Source organism: Oculina patagonica, chromosome 3, assembly GCF_052425735.1.
Source record: "Oculina patagonica isolate OP01 chromosome 3, crgOcupat, whole genome shotgun sequence".
In the NCBI taxonomy this organism is placed as follows: Eukaryota; Metazoa; Cnidaria; class Anthozoa; order Scleractinia; family Oculinidae; genus Oculina; species Oculina patagonica.
In genome coordinates, this window is record NC_135760.1 from 20706782 (window position 1) to 20728436 (window position 21655).

At 39.4% G+C, this 21655-nt stretch overlaps 2 protein-coding genes and 1 pseudogene across 3 annotated transcripts in view; all 3 read left to right on the top strand.

Annotated features, from left to right (window-relative positions):
- LOC144647544 (dnaJ homolog subfamily C member 7 homolog) overlaps nucleotides 1-12047 on the top strand; it is a 12989-nt gene extending 942 nt beyond the window's left edge. The window contains exons 2-11 of the mRNA XM_078507339.1: nucleotides 380-572; nucleotides 993-1070; nucleotides 1994-2061; nucleotides 3777-3869; nucleotides 4183-4294; nucleotides 5079-5240; nucleotides 5715-5792; nucleotides 6317-6384; nucleotides 7309-7439; nucleotides 11909-12047. Coding sequence (XP_078363465.1) covers nucleotides 380-572; nucleotides 993-1070; nucleotides 1994-2061; nucleotides 3777-3869; nucleotides 4183-4294; nucleotides 5079-5240; nucleotides 5715-5792; nucleotides 6317-6384; nucleotides 7309-7431 — 975 coding nt within the window. The 3' untranslated portion in view covers nucleotides 7432-7439; nucleotides 11909-12047. The remainder of the gene's footprint in view (nucleotides 1-379; nucleotides 573-992; nucleotides 1071-1993; nucleotides 2062-3776; nucleotides 3870-4182; nucleotides 4295-5078; nucleotides 5241-5714; nucleotides 5793-6316; nucleotides 6385-7308; nucleotides 7440-11908) is intronic.
- LOC144647545 (uncharacterized) lies at nucleotides 11474-16489 on the top strand (annotated as a pseudogene). The gene is made up of 3 exons (XR_013569605.1): nucleotides 11474-11557; nucleotides 11819-14893; nucleotides 15873-16489. The product of XR_013569605.1 is annotated as an uncharacterized LOC144647545 (transcript).
- A 2301-nt stretch (nucleotides 16490-18790) lies between these two features.
- On the top strand, nucleotides 18791-21127 carry LOC144647546 (uncharacterized). Its single transcript, XM_078507340.1, has 3 exons — nucleotides 18791-19975; nucleotides 20438-20522; nucleotides 21093-21127. The coding sequence occupies exons 1-3, from the start codon at nucleotides 18791-18793 to the stop codon at nucleotides 21125-21127; spliced, it is 1305 nt and encodes a 434-aa protein (XP_078363466.1).
- The last annotated feature ends 528 nt before the right edge of the window (nucleotides 21128-21655 follow it).

Consider the following 21655-nt stretch of genomic DNA (forward strand, 5'->3'; position numbering starts at 1 on the left):
AAACGAAACTAATCGTGACTCTTTAACGCACGTTTCCCCGTGCTTCGATCCAGCTACATTTTTTTGTTTCAATTTTGATTAGCTTACTGGATTGTCTGTGGCCTTCGTGATTGGCTAGAGTGATTACTTTGGTTTTAGCCTTACGACATTCAATCGAAAAATCGCTACCTAATAAATTAAAGAATACAAAAGTTAAATATATAAAACTTCCGCAAACTGTAGGGCCTACAAGATATTTTTAACTTGGCAGACACTTTGTATTTGAAGAAAAGTGGAGAGAAAATGGTTTATTATCCGTCCAAAAACATGGCGATAATATGTACTAATTTACCATGTTTTTAACTCTTTGGTGTAGAACTATTTTATTTACTAAAACAAGTTAACAGTATTTCAATTCTTGTTCGTTTCAGCGATAGCTGAGGTTTATAAGAATCAAGGTAATGAGGAATACAGAAAAAGAGATTTTATCAACGCCATTCACTTTTACACAGAAGGAATTAAAGTGAACTGCAAAGATGACGAACTGAAGGCTCAACTGTATTGCAACAGAGCGATTGCAAATTTCAAATTGGGTAAGACATTTACATGTAAGACATTAAAACATTTATCTTATCCTTGCAAGTTATTAAATGTAAATGCTATTGATATGGGGACTCGTAATCTAGCCCTGTTACGTTCTGACTTTTGGAGGTCGAAAGGCTTACTCCGTTAAAATCCTTCTCAATGCTTTACAAAACTATCTTTTGGAATTCTTCGCCATTAAAAAGGCAAAACTAATCAATTCGTTGTTTCTCCCTTTAACACCAAAGTCGGTACCAGCAGTGCTCGTATGACATGTGATTCGCTATCTTTTGCTTCTCTGTTAATGGATTTCTGGTATAGTCTATTTTTCGTCCTGCATCATACATAATCAACATGCAAATTCGGCAGTGCAAAATAATTATTAAAATAATGATAATTATAAATTTAAATTTAGTTCATTTCTTCGACAGGAAATCATCTTGACTCACTGAGAGATGCAAAAGCGGCCACTGATTTACAACCTATTTTCCTGAAAGCGATTGTTAGAGGTAAGCGAATGGCGCTATGCTACATACAACAGAATGAAACAGAATGACGTCACGGCATAATTTTGAAGGGCGACATAGAGGCCATCCTTTGTAGCATACTCCGCGCGCGCGCAGTTTCTGAAATCGGGATACGAAACATTCTCCAACCAAGACGTGATTTCTTCATTAATAGAGTTACTACGGAAATGGGAGAAGGAAATTTGTTTCATACTCGGCTATAGGTTTAAGCTAAGTGCCATTTTTCGAAGAATGGGAAATGTTATTGGACCATAAGAAAGAAAACAAATTTGCACTGCTGTGCCAGTTTGTCTTTGAAAGATCATCTATTTCTTTTAATTTGCGTGAGCAAACATGATCGCTGGAACGCGCTTGATCTACAAGTAACACTTCTATTGTGCAATGATAAAGTGATCCATTAGTGCCGCTAAAAAGGTCTGCATCGGGACATGCAAATGTCCTTTACTGCGAGGCTTGTTACGGTTTCAGTTGTATGAAGGGTCCAGGCGTATTTCAAATGCCCACTGCATTAGTTGGGATGCTAGTTCGTCACAAGGGTACACCCCAGCATTAAATTCATCCGTACCCATTTATACATACACCTGGGTAGAGAGAGGCACTGTGAGAGTTTATTGTCTTAACCAAGAACACAACGCATTTGCCCTGGCCAGGACTCGAACAACTAGTAGGTCACCGCGTCTGCCCACACGACCAGTGACAAGTTTTAAAATTTATCTCTCACCTTCGTACCCAGAGTCGTCGTTTCCATCGGGAAACGAGCGAGCCTGGAAAGATTCAATTTAAAGTACGTAACTTTACTTTTCGCCAGGATCCTTGATTTTCTACCGTGTCAAGATGTGCTTTAACTCTAATGTAGGAAAATAATGAGTTATCCGTCAGCTAATCTTTTACATTGTTTTCCTCAGGAGCTAGTGCCTGTGTTGAGTTGAATCAGTTTGAAGAAGCCATCACGTGGTGTGATAGTGGGTTAGTGGTTACCTTTGGCAATACGCCATCCCTCCAACAAAAGCCAGACATAGTTCTGCAAAAGACAGAAATATTTGTGAATCTAACGATGCATAGCATTCGGGAATTTGCCCTGAACTATAAAATTTCTTTTTTACAGTTCATTACAGTGTTACAGTCCAGTCCTTAATTATCCATCTCCTCTTCGTGGAGTACAAAAAAAGCGCGAAACGAGTTCAAATATCTCAGGATATTTGTACTCCACAAGACCGGTTCTACAATATTTGTACTGGCCCTTTAACAATGGTTTAACATGTTCCGTGTTCTTATTGACCGTGCGAATGATTGTAAAATGCTGGAAAGTCAGCATTTTGGGGAGAGAAAACGTTGGATAATAAATCTCTCATCAGACATTTTTGTGTGTCGTATCGCTATACGATTTTACTCGTCATCTATATTTTGACTGACCCTTTGGGCTGACCAAAATACTGCACGACTCGTAAAAATATATACTATTTATTAACCGAGAGTGAGGTCATTACAGGGGAATCTCAGACCGAAGTCCTTGATGTATTGACCGAGCGACAGCGAGGTCAATACATCAAGGTCGAGGTCTGAGGTTCCCCTGTAATGACCGAACGGACGAGATTAATAAGTTATTTATTACATGGCCTATAAAAAGCACTATTCAAAAAAAGAGTATAATCAAGGGAAAGAAACACTGGAGGTAAAACTCGCTCTAGCTCACTGTGGCTCTCTTCGTCGCTCATACTAAAGAAGTATCGGTATGCTTATATCAGTTTCTTTCAGTTATTCAAAAGATAGTTATATTTTGTCGGCTTTTTATGTTGTTTTTGCCCCCTCGCTAGTAGCTTCTACTCACAACTCAAAAAACCGTCGAGCCGAGAAAAATTTCCATAATGCCCGGTCATTACAAGAAAATAATGCCCGCTCAGCAGCCAATCAGAGCGCGCGTACTATTGTAGCCATATAATAAACAGCGATACTACACACTAAAATACCTCATAAGATATCAATATTTATTGATCCTTTTTATGGGGGCTTTTCAGGGACAACAACCTAAACAAGCTATATAATGCCTACCTTGGGGTCACATTGAAAAGCCAAAACCTGACCAGTTTTATACTGTTTTCGAAAATGGCTAAAAAACAAAACCTGTAGAGCTATGGCAGGGTTCAAATAGGTACAATAACCTTGTAAGCGTAAGGTTTGAGAAATACAAATGCTCAAGTTTACAACATAACTGACAGGGTCGGCCAGGGTTTTTAGGTATACAGTGTAAGGGACAGTATTTTCACACTAAAATTGGGCCTTAAATGGGTATAACGTATATCGTGTTTTTCAAAATTTTGGTATTTTGCATGATTTTGAGGGGAAATTTTGGGTAAACTGGGCGCATGTTTTCCAGGTATATAAGTATACCACTTACCCCCGTGACCCACCCTGACCTGAGCAACTTTCTGTTTTATTGCATTAAGTATCTTGTATTTCCGATGACGTTTTTAATGATTTCCCCAGTCACCCACTTAGCTTGCAACCTTGCCTCAAGGGCATCTCCGCTTTCAAAGTTTTTTACCTCCGCTTTCAAAATTGATGGGATCGGGTGATGCCTTGCGGACGAGGTTGTTCGGTAGTGACACCATTTTCACAGACAAGAGCCAGTGAAAACGTATTCTTTATCTTGTCTATTTAATAAATGTTATGTGTCTTAACTAAAAGAAGATTGACAAAAATAACAAGACCTTGTTAGGATTAAAAACCAGGTCTGTCAATGAGCTCAAGAAAGTTCCAGAAAGTCAATTTTTTAAATGTACGGTAAGTCAAAGTTCTGGATATTAAGCCGGGAGACTTAGTGAACTTCATTTGACGTGAAATCTCGAAGTAATAGGGCAATGCATAAGGCCTTTTTTTCGTTTAACTGAAATATGCTCTCTTGCTTAAAAATACACTTGACCTTAGCCAACAATGTCTATTGCCTGTATAATCACCAGATCTCTGAGCAGCTGGGTTTGACAAATTGTTCGTGTTTTGAGAATTTTAAATTGAGAAATCCTAAACCGGGATGCAGAGATTTTGCTACCATAAACCGACGACATACAAATCAAGGAACTTTTTTATCTTAATACAGGATGAACACACGAAAGACGTGACTGAAACAGCCCAAAAGAATGCTGGGAATAAAAGCGAGGTCACAGCATCCGTTGATAAAGCATCGGACTACGACGACGACAGCTTAAGAGGTAAATAAAAAAAAGTACAGGCAAAATAATTGCGATAACATGTGCATGTCGTATTACACAATTGGAGGAGCAGAAACTACAGCAGAAGAACGAAGATTAAGATCTACCAAGCTTGTGTACTCTCTGTACTACTCTACGGTTCTAAATGTTGGAGGATAACTGTGCATTACTTGAAAAAGCTGCAAAGCTTTCACACATCTTGTCTCCGAAAAATCTTGCACATCTTTTGGCCACAAAAGATCTCCAACAATGAGCTCTTTAAATTGACAGAACAGGTGGACACGAGTATTGTCTAAACCTTACCTGGAGGCTTGCAAAGTACCGACAGGAATGGAGACGACTTGTTGATGCCCTATGTGCCACTGGGCGTTTAAAGGATTGATAAAATGAATTACACAATTGAGCGTGTAGTGTCGCACAGATAGTTTAATAACCGGTAACCTAGTGTACAAATATGGTACTGATTATTTGTGCTCGTTTCACGTGTTAATTTAAATTTACTAATATAAATGGGTCATAAATGGAATTGAAACACCACGATGACTCCGAAACGTCGAGGTGTATTAAATCTTTCTTGGTTTTTCTTATGCATTTGCTTTAGCAAATCCCTGCTGATCAAATGTTTGAAACGAGATAAATGGAATTGGACAATAAAATTATTGTCTATTATTGTCCTTTCCGCTCTTAAAATAGAAATATACAACACGCTATGAAAAGGGGACCATTTTATATAAATCAACAAATTATATTTTTAACATTCATTTGACATTTTGTTTTTCATTAGAAAAAGCAGAGATCTACAAGAGTAAAGGAAATCATGAGTACAGCAAGAAGAATTTGAGCAATGCCATTCACTTCTACACGGAAGGAATAAAAGTGAACTGCAAGGATGACGAACTGAATGCGAAACTGTACAGCAACAGGGCCATAGCACATTTGCATTTGGGTAAGAGTAGTAAGAGAGTTTTCTGTAATTGTCGGTCGATCCTTGCACGTCAGGATATGTTTGTTTATTTCAGTAATAATCTGCAATGTCCATGTTTTTTATGGGCTAAATTTCTTTCATCCATTTAGATGCTAAGATCACTCAAGACATGGTATACATGAGATATGTTCGGTGCAAGTCGTAATAACAGCGATGTTATGGGTTGAGATATGCAGCAGTATGATAAGTAATTGTTTAATGTTTCCAACACCAAAAATATTTCACATTATCAAAAAATTGAAAAGGAGAACGGTTAAGCTTAAAAATAAACGAAAGGAGCCGTCTTGTTATTGTTTGGCTCTATTTCCCACCCATGGAGTCAGGTGAGGTGGAACTGGGTTTTTGAAATACCATTCATATATACAGCAACACAATCGATCATTACAGCTCTGTCAGTTTCTTTTTACATATTCTTTTTTTATTGTATTATATCAGGGAGTTATGAAAATTCACTAAGAGATGCAAAGGCTGCCACTGACTTACAGCCAACTTTCCTTAAGGCAATTGAGAGAGGTAAGCTGTTAAAACTGCGTGCATGTTTTTCTACATCCCCTTGCTCCGTTCTTTCTTGCTTGACATGGATTTGATCACTTGACAAAACGTACGCCAGTGGGCTTGCCATCGAAACAGCTGATAGAATTGCTGGCTCATAATTAATGCCTTTTGCTAATGATTGTTCAGAGATTGTTTACAATCAAAACTCGATAGCTAAAATGCAGAAGGATTTAACACGGTCTGTTTTACCAGTTCTAAAAAACCATCGTAGATTTTCAATACAATCGGCTTTTCCCTCTTTTTGAAGCCAGTAATGGTATGCCTATGGACGAGTTTAAGAAGTGAGCCATTTGATCATAGCCTGTGTATAAATAGCTGCTTGCTCAGGCTATATGATAACAAAAGTGAAACACTGGTGTACTTTGCTGTCCTGTTGCACTGTATGATAAAAATGCAACATTATAATGAGAAATGAACATCAACATAAACAAGTGTATAGAAGTTTTGTACTAAGTTTACTATCGTTTTATTTATTATCATAGGAGCGAGTGCCTGTATGAAGCTGAATCGTCTTGGAGAAGCTATCACTTGGTGTGACAAGGGGCTAGCCGTATCCTTTACACACAAACTATTATTATTTCGTGCATGACTTGTTCCTTGTTTCGTAAAACAAAATACTGAGAATACAATTTTTTTTAAATCAAACATCAGGAGCGTAACCAGGACTACATCGGGGCAACATATATAGCCCGGGGGCTGGGAGGGGGGGGGGGGCTTTAACCTCCACAATAATGTTGGAAAAAAATTAACCAATTGAAAAATAACTGTTATACTGCTATCATAGATATGCGATAATTAATGAAACTTTCGCCATTGAGTGTTGTGGTACGCGGTAAATTGATTTCTTCCTTTAGGACATGCAATAGGCGGCCGTTCGTAAGGCATGGTTTATAGGTTTTCTCTTAAGTTATGTTATAAAAGTCGTTGTTTACTTAGATTAACTGCTTTGCCGATGTTTTAAAAGCGGCTAAGAGTCTTGCTGATCGTTCTCCATGGCAGGATGAATGAAAACGTGGTTACGTGCGAACATAAACCAAAAACGGTTTAATGATGTTGCTTTATTGCATGCCCACAAGACAAGAACAGATAACAAATTCGCCTTAAAGATGTAGCGAATGAATTTGCCCAACGAAATGAAAACCGTTTACCCAACTTTGGTAAATTTTCAGATTCAGATTTGTCAATGTGCTAAGAGGTAGTTATTTGTGTGGCATTTATTAGCCTGATAAATAATAAAAGAACTCACTGCGTCTGGGATATTGGGATGCATTTTTAGCCATTCTGGGAGCATTTATTTTAAAAATTAACCCGGAGAGCATGCCCCTCAATCAAACATATGCTGCGCGGTCCCTACTACAGCAGCCAAGTACAAACCTGGTTCACTGAAGGGGTTTAATCTTTGTTGTGGAAGATTTATAGAGTTCTTTGTAAACTTTTTAAATCATGCCAGGTTACATTTCTCAACTCGAAAAAGATTGACAAGAGTAACAAGAAGTTATTGGAGTTAAGGATCACGTCTGTTAAAGAACAAAACAAGGATCACTATCAGAAACCAGACGGAGAGAATATAGAAAAGAATTCAGTCGTCACAATGTGAAACGCAAAGTAAGTTTGTTAGAAAGTTCTCGTTCTTCGCAGTTTTTATTTTCCATACGTTTCTAACTGTAACCGCGGCAAGTTAAAAACAAAGCTACATGCTTTTCAATCATCTACATTTCTCCACTTTTTTCTCGCTAACGAGTACAGACTCTCGTTGGTAATCGGCTCACTTTAGCAAACGAAACGCCACAAGCGCTCTCAGTCATAAATCTTTCTCAGTTATTTCTCTCTCCTTTAAATGCATGGTACAAAACAATTCCATTCTTACATTCCGTTGGTAATCGGCTCACCTTACCAAAGGAAAAGCCACAAGCGCTCTCAGTGATAAATCTTTCTCAGTTATGGTTCAAAACAATCCCATGCATTCTTACATTCCGTCTTTCCGCCTATCTTTGCCTTCCAGTTTTCCATATCCATCACCATGTCATGTTTTCACACACCATACATCTTTTTTGTCAGGTTCCTCGCTTGGTTCCGTAAGCATTTCAATTGGGCAGCTGCCAGGATCAATCCCTTGAGGCCTCTTAACCATGACACGGGCAACTTCTTTGCTTTGCAGCCTCTGTTGCAAACGTCAGTGGGATTATGGTCAGTAATGACGTCGTCCCCCCTCCAACTTTTACCTTTAATATTTTACCTTTAATCTTCTTCCTGTCTTATTTTTTCGGCAAGCTCTTACTCGGTTTCAAGTGATATCAAAAGTAGATCTTCATGGATTGAAAAATCAATAAAATCGATAATCGCCAATTTATTTATAATCAATATCAATCGATAGCAGGTGACACCAATTATTCGATTGATATTGGGAATAGAAGACCAGTGATAAAAGATTGTTTTGTGACTTTACCATCGACGATCGACTTTTATTGATTACTATCGGTTCAATTCTCATCCACTATCGACCATTGTTTAGTGTTGCCTCACCTCTTGTACTTCCAGCTTGCTCACACCGTATCACTTCAATTTTTTATTTTTATAAAAATGCAGCTTTCTATTTGGTTAGCTGTATAATTTCAGTTACGTCAAAGCAACCATTAAGTTATGGTCAATGGCCAATGTTTTTAGCAAGCCACGATGACTAGCATTTACTGCTGTGTGCTCGATTTGGTCCTGGTACCTGCCGTCAGGTGATGTTCAAGTGCATTTGTGGATGTTTTTGTGCGGGTACACTGTTGACGGTCATTGCAAGTTTGTCATGCAGAATGTCACAAATCTTTCTCAGTTATTTCTCTCTCCTTTAAATACACAATTCCATTCTTACATTCCGTCTTTCCGCCTTTCTTTGCATTCCAGTTCTCCATATCAATCACCATATCATGTTTTCGCACACCATACATCTTTTTTCTGCATTTGATCTGAAACCTCCTTTGCCCTCCTCGTCATAATCGTTAGTCGCTGGGTAAACCTGGATTACCGATTAGCGAGTTTAAAAAACTGGTCATCCGCATCAGTATAAGAGGCACTGTTATCAAGAGTCCTTTTATATTAAAATAACATAAACTTAAGAAGAAACCAGTATAATCAGTAAAAACCAGGTACCCCGAGGTTACTATCGTTAGGGGCTACTAATTTTAAAAAATTTGCGAGTTTGGCAAAAATCACTAAAATGTTTCTCTGTCAAATTTAATTCCTAAGTTTAATTCAAATTTACACCTGTAATTCACCTGTAAGTCCCCCACGGAAGGAAAACAAAATTAAATAAAGTGGCCCTGTACAGCTATATGACATCGTCAAAAGGCCGAGCAACAAAAAAAGAAGGGTCGGGAGAGAGCCGGGAGAATATGACTGATTTCCCTGACGAAGGACCCATTTTATGGAATTTTAAATTGACTTTGTTCTTTCTGACAATGACAATGTTTGTTCTTTTACTGGAAAGTTATTTCTATCTTAGCTTTCTGTTCACTTAAGGTATCACGGAAGGATACTTGACATTGCGTTCCAAGTGAAATTGTGTGCAAACCATCAATGGTAACCCCAATAAGGTATATATTTTCTGAAAGCTTATTGAATAAAGATTGTAATTTTGGATTTTGTTTTGATCATATAGACCATAATAAGCAACGTCAGCATTTTGTTTGTAATTATGATGTTGGGCAACATTAGGTTTATTTGAGAGCACATTTACGTCAGAGCCTAAACTTTAATGTGAAATTTGATCTACAGTATTGGTCTAAAAAACGGTGTCTCAGTTTCTTTTTTTGCTCCATTAATTTTTTATAAATTTTTAAACTTTTTTAGGGCTTCTTTAAGATTAAAAATTCATAAAAAAATAATGAAGCAAGAAAAGAAAAATCTGAGACACCGGTTTTTAGACCAATATATGTAGATTAAATTCCGCATAAAAGTTTAGGCACTCACGTAAATGTGTTCTCAAATAAACCTAATTAAAATAATTCCATTTAAGTTGATTTTTATTAACAAAAACACGCAAAATTACAAATTTGGGAAAACATGCCTGTCAAAATGCCATTGCCATGGTGATGTCAAGTTGCTGACACATCATCCAACCCTACCAAATTGTTGCCAGATAAATTTTAGGAAAACTTAGAAAGTTTGGCAGCGTTTGGTTAAATCTTAAAAAAGTTATAAAAGTTCAAAGTCAGCGCGTGCCTCAAAAGCCCCCCCCCCCTCCCCCGGTCTGAATAGGGTTAAATATACTGGTTTATACGATATCGCGAAATTGATATTCAGAATGTCACTAAATCTTGCTTAGAAAAAAAATCGTCGTCAAAACATTAGAAGCCGCTAACAATAGCAACAATACGGTAGCCTGTGCAATTTAAAACAAATTAAGGTACCAAGTAAAATGGAGGATCAAAATATTACATATAATAACATACAAAAACCATTTAAATGTTGCTTTGCTAAAATTCTAATTTTTAACGGTTACTTGTTAAACATCAAAACATTCAAAAACAAACGTTCTGGATGCCAAATTACGACTTCATCTTCGGCAGCTGGATAGACGACTGATTGTTCCTTGTGCTATAGGCACGATGAGTCCTTTAATACAACATTCGGGTTAGCCAATGACCGCATCCGTGAACGTGCTTCTTGTTGGCCGTCCTCCCAGGTGATGAGTTGTCGTCTGGAGAATGGCAGGTTATTAAGCTATTCTCTATGTAACTGACTCTGACATAATTTCTCGTTTTCGTAATCAACATATTATGGCCAGAAATCGCGGATATTGCAGTCGGCGAATTTTGATGCATTGTACATTAACCTGTCACGAAACTTGGTAATAACCGCTGATTCGAAAGCCTGACTTTGAGCTCATATACATCGATGATGATACACAAAAATGCGGCCTACATAGAGGAATATTTTATGAAGTAGGGAGACCACTGTCAAAAATGTTGCATGTTAATAAAACTGGAGCAAAAAGATCTTTCAAATGATGACTTTTGCGGCGAAATTGGAGCAAAGACGGCTTAAATATCGTATCCCAGACAGCGGATTTTGCGATTTTAACGTGGAACTGACTTGTGTAGCTCTGAATCGTTTTTGAAAGCAATTTAGTGCAGGGGGAAGAAATTACCCCAAGGAGTGAAAATTAGGCGAATGGTACTTCATATGTTGTTTTTCTCAAGCAATCACGGCAATTGGGATATCACGATTATTTCACCTACTACGATGCATCAAAATCGTTTTGAGGTGGATTCAGGCTCCTTGATTATCGAGCGTTGTATAAGCCAAGACACACCAAGTTTGGAAATAAAAAGCAGGGCCAGGACTGAACATTAATTGTGAAATACAACTGATAAAATACAAATACAATCGGTAAAGAAACGTTCAGGAACTCGACTGCATCCCGGCACTTGTACCAGGTAAACCAGAAGTCATTCTTTTTCACGTTATTGCTTTTAACTCACACAAAGCCTATACATGTTTGGTGGCCATATTGCGAGCGAAACTCGCGCGTGCGCTTCGGCGTGTCCGGATGTTCTGGCCATGATATGCAGGATGAGTCGATGAGCCTCACATTGTGTCCAGGGGCTCACTTTTATTGGACAAGGCCTCTTACCGTTGACCAGTCCGGCATGATTCAACTAACCAGGATCAAACCTGCAGCCGCCAAAGCTTGTGATATCATCAAAATACAAAAGTTTAGAAAATGTAACAAAGTAACAAATCCGAGTTACAGACGTTTTGTTACGCGCGTGGGCCACGTTATGATTTTATTGTCGTACAAAACATTGGTACTGGAATGGTAACCACCGATTGCCAGAGATTGTCTGCACTTCACAATACATTTAAACATCGTTCAAAGAACGATCACCAACATACATGTTATTCAACGTAGCAGACGATGCCATTTACAATATTTGTTAATCTACCAGGTTAAGTGCATTGCGTCCAAAAAAGCGTAAGATGCATGCAGTTAGCCTACAAAGGTCACAGTTATCCGAAACTGCAAAACCAATGTGGGAGCAGAACGTCACTATAATGCGCTTGTCGTTATTTCCTTCTTTCAGGTCGGAGATTGTCCAAATGCCAAAAGAGTGGGTGGAGAAGCACGTTATTATGGCAGTCTTGGAAATGCTTTTGTCAGTCGCGGTGATTTCAGAAAAGCCATACACTACTACGAATTGTATCTTAAAATCGCCAAAGAAGTAGGAGACAAGGCTGCCGAAGGAGCTGCCTATAGCTGTATTGGAAATGCTTTTGTAAGTATTGGTGTTTTCAGGAAAGACAAAGACTATTTCGAATTGCATCTCAAAATCGCCAAAGAAGTAGGAGAGAAGGCCAGCGAAGGACGTGCTTATGGCAGTCTGGGAAATGCTTTTTGTAATCTCGGAGATTCCAGAAAAGCCATAGACTACTACGAATTGTGTCTTAAAATCGCCAAAGAAGTAGGAGACAAGGCTGGCGAAGGAAGTGCTTTTGGCAATCTTGGAAATGCTTTTCTAAATCTCAGCGATTTCAGAAAAGCCATAGGCTACTACGAATTGCATCTTAAAATAGCCAAAGAAGTTGGAGACAAGGCTGGCGAAGGAAGTGCTTTTCGCAATCTTGGAAATGCTTTTAGTCATCTCGGTGATTTCAGAAAAGCCATAGACTACAGCGAATTGGATCTTAAAATCACCAAAGAAGTAGGAGACAAGACTGGCGAAGGAAGTGCTAATTGCAATATTGGAATAAGTTTTCTAAATCTCGGTGATTTGAGAAAAGCCACAGACTACTTCCAATTGAGTCTTAAAATCGCGAAAGAAGTAGGAGACAAGGCTGGCGAAGGACGTGTTTATGGCAATCTGGGAAATGCTTTTCTAAATCTCGGTGATTTCAGAAAAGCCATAGACTACAACGAATTGCATCTTAAAATTGCCAAAGAGGTAGAAGACAGGGTCGGCGAAGGACGTGCTTATGGCAATCTTGGAAATGCTTTTCTAAATCTCGGTGATTTCAGAAAAGCCATAGACTACTACGAATTGCATCTTAAAATTGCCAAAGAAGTAGGAGACAAGGCTGGCGAGGGAGACACTTATGGCAATCTTGGAAATGCTTTTTCAAGATTCGGTGATTTCAGAAAAGCCATATACTACTACGAATTGCATCTTAAAATTGCGAAGGAAGTAGGAGACAAGGCTGGCGAAGGCAGTGCTTTTGGCAATCTTGGAAATGTATTTCAATGTCTCGGTGATTTCAGAAAAGCCATAGACTACTACGAATTGCGTATTGAAATCGCCAAAGAAGTAGGAGATAAGGCTGGCGAAGGAATTGCTTATGGCAATCTTGGAAATGCTTTTATAGATCTCGGTGATTTGAGAAAAGCCATAGACTACTTCGAATTGCAACTTAAAATCGCCAAAGAAGTCGGAGACAAGGCCGGCGAAGGAAGCGCTTTTGGCAATCTTTGAAATGCTTTTCGTCATCTCGGCGATTTCAGAAAAGCCATAGGCTACCACGAATTGAATCTTAAAATAGCTAAGGAAGTAGGAGACAAGGATCAGGAAGCAGGAAGCTGTTATAGACTAGGTAGCTGCTTTGAACTACTGGGTTTCTTTCCCAAAGCCTTGGAATATTACAAACTTAGCGTAACATTATTCAATCATGTGAGAAACCTTCTTCAAAGTAAAGATGAGTGGAAAATTGGCTATAGAAATGCAGTTGACGTTGCATACATTGGTTTGTGGAAGGTACTGTTAAAGCAAGGCAAGGTGGTTGAAGCTTTATTTGCTGCTGAGAAAGGACGAGCCCAAGCTCTTTCTGATCTTATGTCATCACAATTTGGCATTAGAGAAAGTCAGACCCTGTTACAGGAAGAAGAAGAGCAACATCTTCAACTGAAACGCTCTATTCCATCAAGTACAGTTTTTCAGGCATTTGGCAGGGGTAAGATCCATCTCTGGGTTTTTTCAAAAGAAGGACATGTTCGTTTAAGAACGAAAGAAATTGGCGAGGCCCATTCTGTATTAAATGATGCCACCGCCTTTTTTCAGTCGTTGATAAAAAATACCTTTCGACAAATTCGCCTTGGCTTTGAAGTCAGATGCGAGAATCGTTCTTTGGATCCTTTAAGAGAAAATCGTCACATGGCGGATGACAATTCTGACGGGGAAAACTCTCTATCGTTTGTACTACAAGAGAGGTCTTTGAGCACCTTGTATAACATCCTAATTCAGCAGATTGCGGACCTGGTTCAAGGTGATGAGCTGATCATTGTCCCAGATGGACCACTGTGGCTAGCTCCGTATGCTGCATTGGTGGATGCGGATTCCAAATACCTGTGTGACTCGTTTAGAATCCGGTTGATTCCTTCGTTGACAAGTTTGAAGTTGATTGCAGACTGCCCAGACGAATACCATAATAGGAGTGGTGCATTACTTGTGGGAGATCCATGGGTAGAAGAAGTTACCAACAGCAACGGTGAAAAGTTCCTGGATCCTCTTCCGTGCGCAAGAAAAGAAGTAGAAATGATCGGAAAGATTCTCAACGTGACGCCTCTGATTGGAAAGAAAGCAACGAAACTCGAAGTGCTAAAAGAACTCAGCTCAGTTGCTTTAGTTCATATTGCAGCACATGGATGCATGGAAACTGGTGAAATTGCTCTAACTCCGGACCCAGAGCGAACATCCCCGATCCCTACGAAGGAAGATTATATTTTGTCAATGGCAGATGTGCTTGATGTTAAACTACGAGCAAGGCTAGTAGTCCTAAGCTGCTGTCACAGTGGTCGAGGAGAGATCAAAGCTGAAGGTGTGGTCGGTATAGCACGTGCCTTCATGGGTGCTGGGGCTCGCTCTGTTCTGGTGTCACTATGGGCGATCGATGATGAAGCCACGCTGGAATTTATGAGAAGTTTCTACCAGCGCCTTGTAGAAGAAAGAAGTGCAAGCGAGTCTCTGAACCAGGCCATGAAAGATCTCAGAGAATCAGACAAGTACAGTGATGTGAGGTACTGGGCGCCTTTTGTACTTATTGGCGATGACGTCACTCTAGAATTTCATCAGAAGAAATGAGTAAGTAATAACAGATAATTTCACAACCAAGAGAAACTCGAAATACCGTTAAGTTGCGAAAGTAACGATCCATTTTACTTTCTGATTTTGCACCTTTTTCCTTTCTCTACTTCGCATTGCCGAAATGGTACCATATGTAAGTCGGTCCGTCGTAATAAAATAACATTTTCTTGAAATAAACGTTTGGACGTAATCGGTCTTTGTAATAAAATTTTTCAGGGTCATCTACAACAATCATCGGATAAGTTTTACACTTGCTCTATCAGTTATTTTTATTGTTTCGAAACAGAAACATCAACGTTTGAGGTCACAAGTGTGTTGTTGTTATCGGACGGTCCCTCCTTTTGCGATTTGCTAACAGCCGTGACGTTTATCGTTACTTACGAGGGGGTTGATAGTTTCGAAACTTAAAGGTATATTTGCCAAATCACTCCAGCTGATATTTATTTCCAGCCTCAGCCATATTATTCTCTTAAAGATAAGATACGTCGAGAGAGCCAAAATCCCTTTTTAACAGGATAGTAACTAAACAAAATTAAATATTGTGTTCACTACCTTTTGTGGTCCCTCGTCTTTCATCCATGAATGTTGCATAAGTTTTCCAATGACATCAAGCCTTAAACAGCAACTTTTAAACAAAGAAAAGTATTCAGAAATGTTTTTTAAATGACTGTACGTTGTTTAAGTTAACTGTTTGAAAGATTTCAACAATTATTCAACGGGATATAGCCAATTTATGGACTTAAGTACGTCCTTTTCCTCTCTAAGTCAGTCACATCTTCTATTAAGCTCCTCCCGTCAAAAAATACCTTGACAAGAAATCAGTAAGTTTACAACTGTTAAAAATTACTACTATTGGCACCTCTACTATTTCGGTCAATCAATTATTTCACATACTGGGAGTTTGTTTAAAAGAACCTTGTCGATAGTAGTTAGTTTTTTTTATTAATCGGAACCCATTACTTTGCTTTTGTTTCAGTTTCCAAGAGAATGCATGAGCATGCCGGAAACCAAGCGTCCCAGTTAGTATAGTTGTTTTAAAATTAAATGGATTAACAGCAACAGATTAAACCTCCAAGAGTAATCTTAAGTACAAGAATGACTGTTGGGTGTTCTCAAAACCCAATTTTAATATTGCTGTTTTAACTGCTGTTAGCAACATAGTGCTTGTACAGACTTAGCCGTGTGTACACAGGCTCAAGGCGATAAATGGAACAGAACTTTCTTAGGAGTTACTTGATTTTTCCACAACTTTATTCATTAAGGTAAAAGCTTTTAGATTTAAGCAGGGAGTTTTAAGTTAGCACTAATTTGTACCGTCTAAAAAGGTTGAACAACCAGAGGAGATCTACGGGATCCAGATGAAAAAGGTTGAACTAATTTATACACTGGGTATTTTAGCCTTGCTGATATTATAGCAGTTCGTTAAGGAGAAAAGGCTTTCAGCGGAATATCGATTTCGTGTTCAGAGCACAAATACGTAACATTATATACTTTCTAATTTAATAACTGTTTATGGATATATTCTTGTGTAATACAATAAAATCATGCTTTAGCTTTAGTCGTCTAAACTAAGGGTTAATAAGGGTTAAATGTACACAGTTTCAGTATGATGGAAATAAAATACATTCTTCAATTTTGTTATGTACATGCATTTGTTATGCCTGTTTGTATTGAGGTTTAACGAGATATAAAATAGGTTAACACACAAACTCGGGTAGCTTTAACTATTCAAAAAAACGTAACGTATTATAAACTATATAAAACTAGTTTCTAGCAGTATGCTCAAAGTTGTAAGGATATAAATTTAAGAGACCTCAAAGTTTAATCGGTTTAAGTTCCAAAAAGATACGAGGCCACAAAGTTGTACCTTTTGTGGTTTTGTCCAGGTTTCTTTGTATTATATATCATTGTTCGAATCTCGTTAAGTAGAAAATAGTGAGTATTTGAAAAAGATCAACTAAATCAAAGAAGTTTCAGTATTTTAAGAATTGTTTTAACCCACGTAAGACTTACTCGTGGCATAGGCTCCTGTGGTGTGGTCCAATTCGCACAAATGCGACATTAGCTTTAGCTAACTAGTAGCTTGGTACGTTAAAACTACGCACACGATAGCACATTTTTGTAACTTACTAGGGATATGCAAAGTGAAATTGTTAATAAATGTTATATAAGATACAATGTATTTATGGCTATTCAGTAAGTGAGCTTACAACTATTTTCTACTCTTCTGCCTCTGCAGTCTCCCTCCAGGCGGACTAATTAAACGCCGGGGGCGTTTAATGGAGAAAATACGGTAACAACTTTGATTATTTTAGGGATAAAGAATACCTGCCTTCAAAGTTATCGGGATAAAGGATAACGTAATCCTCCTTTTTCTCCTCCCCCCCCCCCCCACAGGGCCTTTTTAGATTAACACTTCTTCCTCAGGACGTAATCCTCTCTTTCGACGTTGTCGACCCAGAGAGTGGCAATTCGGCCGAGAACTGATGTTTTTTTTATACTTTAGAAACAATCCACTGTAAATGATCTTTATTCACATGGGAATGTTCCTGAAAATTTGCCTCTTGTAACTCCGCCTTTTTGAAATAACGCCAATTAAGTGTTTGCTTTAAAAATTTAAGCGTTCAAACCAATCTAAAAAGCGTTCAAACTCGCTCGAATACCTCTCCTCTTTCCAAGACCCCTCACAAGACAACTTTTCAATCTATCAAGGCCCGCCCTTCCTAACCTGTGGTTACCCCTAGTTTCAATTCGATTATTTTTATTAAGGTGGCCATAGCCTGACATGCAAGCCCTTTTAAGGGCTATGTATGTCAGGCTAAAAAATCCAACAGCAGAGCAAAAAGGATGGTAGGCTCACAACTAGTGCTAATATGCTATCTTTGGGGTTACAAGGTGTCTTTACAACGGGTTACATTGTAAATGAATGTCTGTAATGATGAGGATCAGCGAGGCGATACCGTATTTATTCGATTAAGCACCCTGGGCGCTTATTACATTTCTGGACCTTGAGAGTGCACGCTTAATTATCTGAGGTGGGCGCTTATTCGAGGCTGGGCGCTCATGAAATTTTCACCATTTTAGCAAGTAGTAAGTTTATTGTCATAAAAAATGTTGTGGTTATTCATCGTGGTAGAGTACAATAATAAAGTATTATTTCGTTTGTCTCACGACGTAGTCACGTGTGATGGAGATCGCAACGTTTCGACTGCATACTTCTAGTCTTCATCAGGCGGTCGACTGGTTGTGCGTTAGCTTATAAAGCACACGGCTGCGCTCTGATTGGATGGTTTTCAACAGCTCTGATTGGTGCATTTCGATCCTCAGTGTTCTGCATGCTGGTGTACTGTTGCTCCCTCGGCGGTCCGCAGTCGTACAGTTCTCCTGTTGTTGGGTTTTTTGATCGTGGGCATCCATGCTTCAGGAATTTTAATTCCACTGTCCCTGTTGATATTATTAGGGTGAAGTCTTATGTGAATCGCCTCTTTGACCCGGCGTGTGTACCAGTGCGAGTCACGATCAATAAACTTTACCTCATTCCAAAGCGGGTAGTGTCCGGTGTTGTTGGTATGCTCTGCAACGGCGAAGTCTGGGTGCGTGCGAGTCGGATGTCCCGGTCGTGTTTTTTGATCCTATCTTGCTTTGATCCTATCTTGCATTGTACTCTACCACGATGAATAACCACAACATTTTTTATGACATTAACCTGAAATATGGGCGCACAGCCCTAAGGTTGATTCGTCGACATGAGCGTTGCTCGAGCAAACTCGCACGCTTCACAAACCATCTAACCTTCCTAACAAGGTGCATTAAGAACCGCATTGTCCCAAAGATCTACAGGTTCGACCGCCAGTTCCAACAAAGGGCGCACGCAGAGTCGCTGAACTTGCATCAATGAGATTCCTGAGGGAAAGTATCAGACTAACGCAGAAGGCCAAGGCAGATGCGAAGAAGGAAGCAGGTTCCACATCACAGAGCGTAACATCTGCTCTCTCGACAGAGGACGCTGACAGAGTACTGGAACAGATCAAGATCAACACCCAGCGAGTTTTTAATACCAGCAAAGACAGACAAAAGCAGAAGTTTGAAAAACTTTTGCACGAAAAACAGGCGGCTGTATCCCCAGCTGATACATCGTACCTTGACAAAACTAACTGGGTTATTAACTTATCTTATAGGACCCTCAACGACGCCAAGATAGCCCTGCTGCAGAAAGGATTGAACTTCGCCGTAACTCCTGCGAACGTCCCTGCCAAGGAGATTATCGCCAGTGTCGAATTAGCTATAAGACAACTAAACGCCGAACAAGCAGACACGGTCAGAAGAACTGTCAACAGTATCCTTCAACAGGCTGAACCACCAGAGCCTAACATCACGGAGGAAATGCGTGACGCGCTTAAAAGCCTAAAGGAGGACGAGTCCATCATGGTTCTCCCAGCCGACAAAGGACGTGCTAGCGTAGTCATGGATGCTGATACCTACCGCACTAAGATGTCTACCCTGATCGAGAACGGACCGTACCAGCTCCTGAACAAAGACCCGACAGACCGTTTGACCCGAAAGTTGTCTAAAGAACTGCTGACCTTGAAACGAAACGGAGATCTATCAGAGGCTGTTTACAATAAGATCAGACCGCGACATAAACAGCCGCCGAGAATCTACGGTTTACCAAAAATCCACAAGGCCGATATACCTTTAAGACCTATTGTATCATGTGTTAACACCTTTGCATATGATTTATCCGCCTACTTAGCTAACATCTTGTCTCCTTTAACAGGTAACTCGGATTTCACGGTGACTAATTCAGCCCACTTCGTGTCCACCATCAGCAGTGAGACGATCCTGAACAATGAGGTCATGGTGTCTTTCGACGTAGAGTCGCTGTTTACCAACGTTCCTATCGACGGCGCTGTACAAGTCGCGCTACGGAAACTAGAGGATGACCCCAGCCTTGCTGACCGCACAACGCTAACACCTGCTCAGATCGCTGATCTTCTGAAGTTTGTATTGAGATTCACATACTTCCAGTATAACGGATCAATCTACGAACAACAAGAAGGCGCAGCCATGGGAAGCCCAGTTTCCGCTGTTTTTGCTAACCTCTACATGGAGAGCTTTGAGGAGCAGGCAATAGCTTCATCATCCTACAAACCTAAGATATGGAAACGCTACGTAGACGATACCTTTACCATCTTGGATCGCGAGAACGTCGATAGCTTCTTACAACATCTTAACAACCAGCAGCCTTCCATTCGCTTCACCATGGAAACAGAGAGTGACAACAAACTTGCCTTTCTTGACACCGCAGTTTCGAGAGAACCAGACGGCCGCCTCACCGCCAGCGTATACAGGAAGCCTACACACACTGATCAATACTTAGCGTATGATTCACATCACCCTCAATCAGTAAAACGCGGTATTGTAAAGTGTCTTTACGAACGCGCTAAACGCCTCGTAACAAAACCATCTGTAATCTCCAAGGAGAAAAAACATCTGTCAACTGTTCTTGTATCTAATGGTTATCCGTTTTCTTTCTTGCAGAAGATCACCAAGACTAGAAAACCGAACACCAGTGCTGAAGCCGTGGCTGAGTTTAAATCTACTGCCGTTCTACCTTATGTCAAAGGTCTTTCCGAGCAACTTCGCCGCTGCCTACAACAACAAGGCGTACGCGCTGTTTTCAAGTCGGAAACTACACTACGATCACAACTAGTACGGCCGAAAGACGCTGTTGATTCGACTAAGCAAGATGGCGTTGTTTACAGGATTCCTTGTGAATGTGGCAAAGTTTACATCGGCGAGACTGGAAGACCTATGCAAGATAGGATCAAAGAACACGACCGGGACATCCGACTCGCAAGCACCCAGACTTCCGCCGTTGCAGAGCATACCAACAACACCGGACACTATCCGCTTTGGAATGAGGTAAAGTTTATTGATCGTGACTCGCACTGGTACACACGCCGGGTCAAAGAGGCGATTCACATAAGACTTCACCCTAATAATATCAACAGGGACAGTGAAATTGAAATTCCTGAAGCATGGATGCCCACGATCAAAAAACCCAACAACAGGAGAACTGTACGATTGCGGACCGCCGAGGGAGCAACAGTACACCAGCATTTTTTATTTTATTTTTTTATTTTTTTTATTGCTATTATACACATAATACAATTACATTCATTTGTTTTTACAGAACATTATACATTACAATTATCGGTATCACACTAGTTACACTAAATCACAATAAATCACAATTACAATAAATTAGATGCACTATTAAGTTTAGAAAAAAAAGCGAAAAAACAAAATAAAAGGAGAAGAATCAGGAGAAGGAGCATCTTAAACAATTAGGTATTTAATAAATAAGGTATAATACTTTAATCTATCTTCTCTATTTTATACTTGTTGTGTAATTTATTAACATAATCGGAGAGAGTTATTGGTCTGTTATGCAGTTTGTTGGTATAAATGTAATAACGCATATACAGCAAGGTATAATTAAGTTTTCTTATCAAAGTTTTGTTTTCAAGTGAAGAGGCGGGAGAAATACCGTATAACGTTTCTTTAACAGATGGATGGTGACTAGAGTTGTTCACGCTATTAAACCATTGAATAACTCTCCTTTGAAAAGCTTTTGAAAATTGGCAGTGAATGAACGTATGCTCAATAGAGTCTTCATTTCCACAATATAAACAATCCTCGTCATCTTTAATACCAAAACGGTGTAGCTCCTTCTTAGTGACTATAATTCTATGT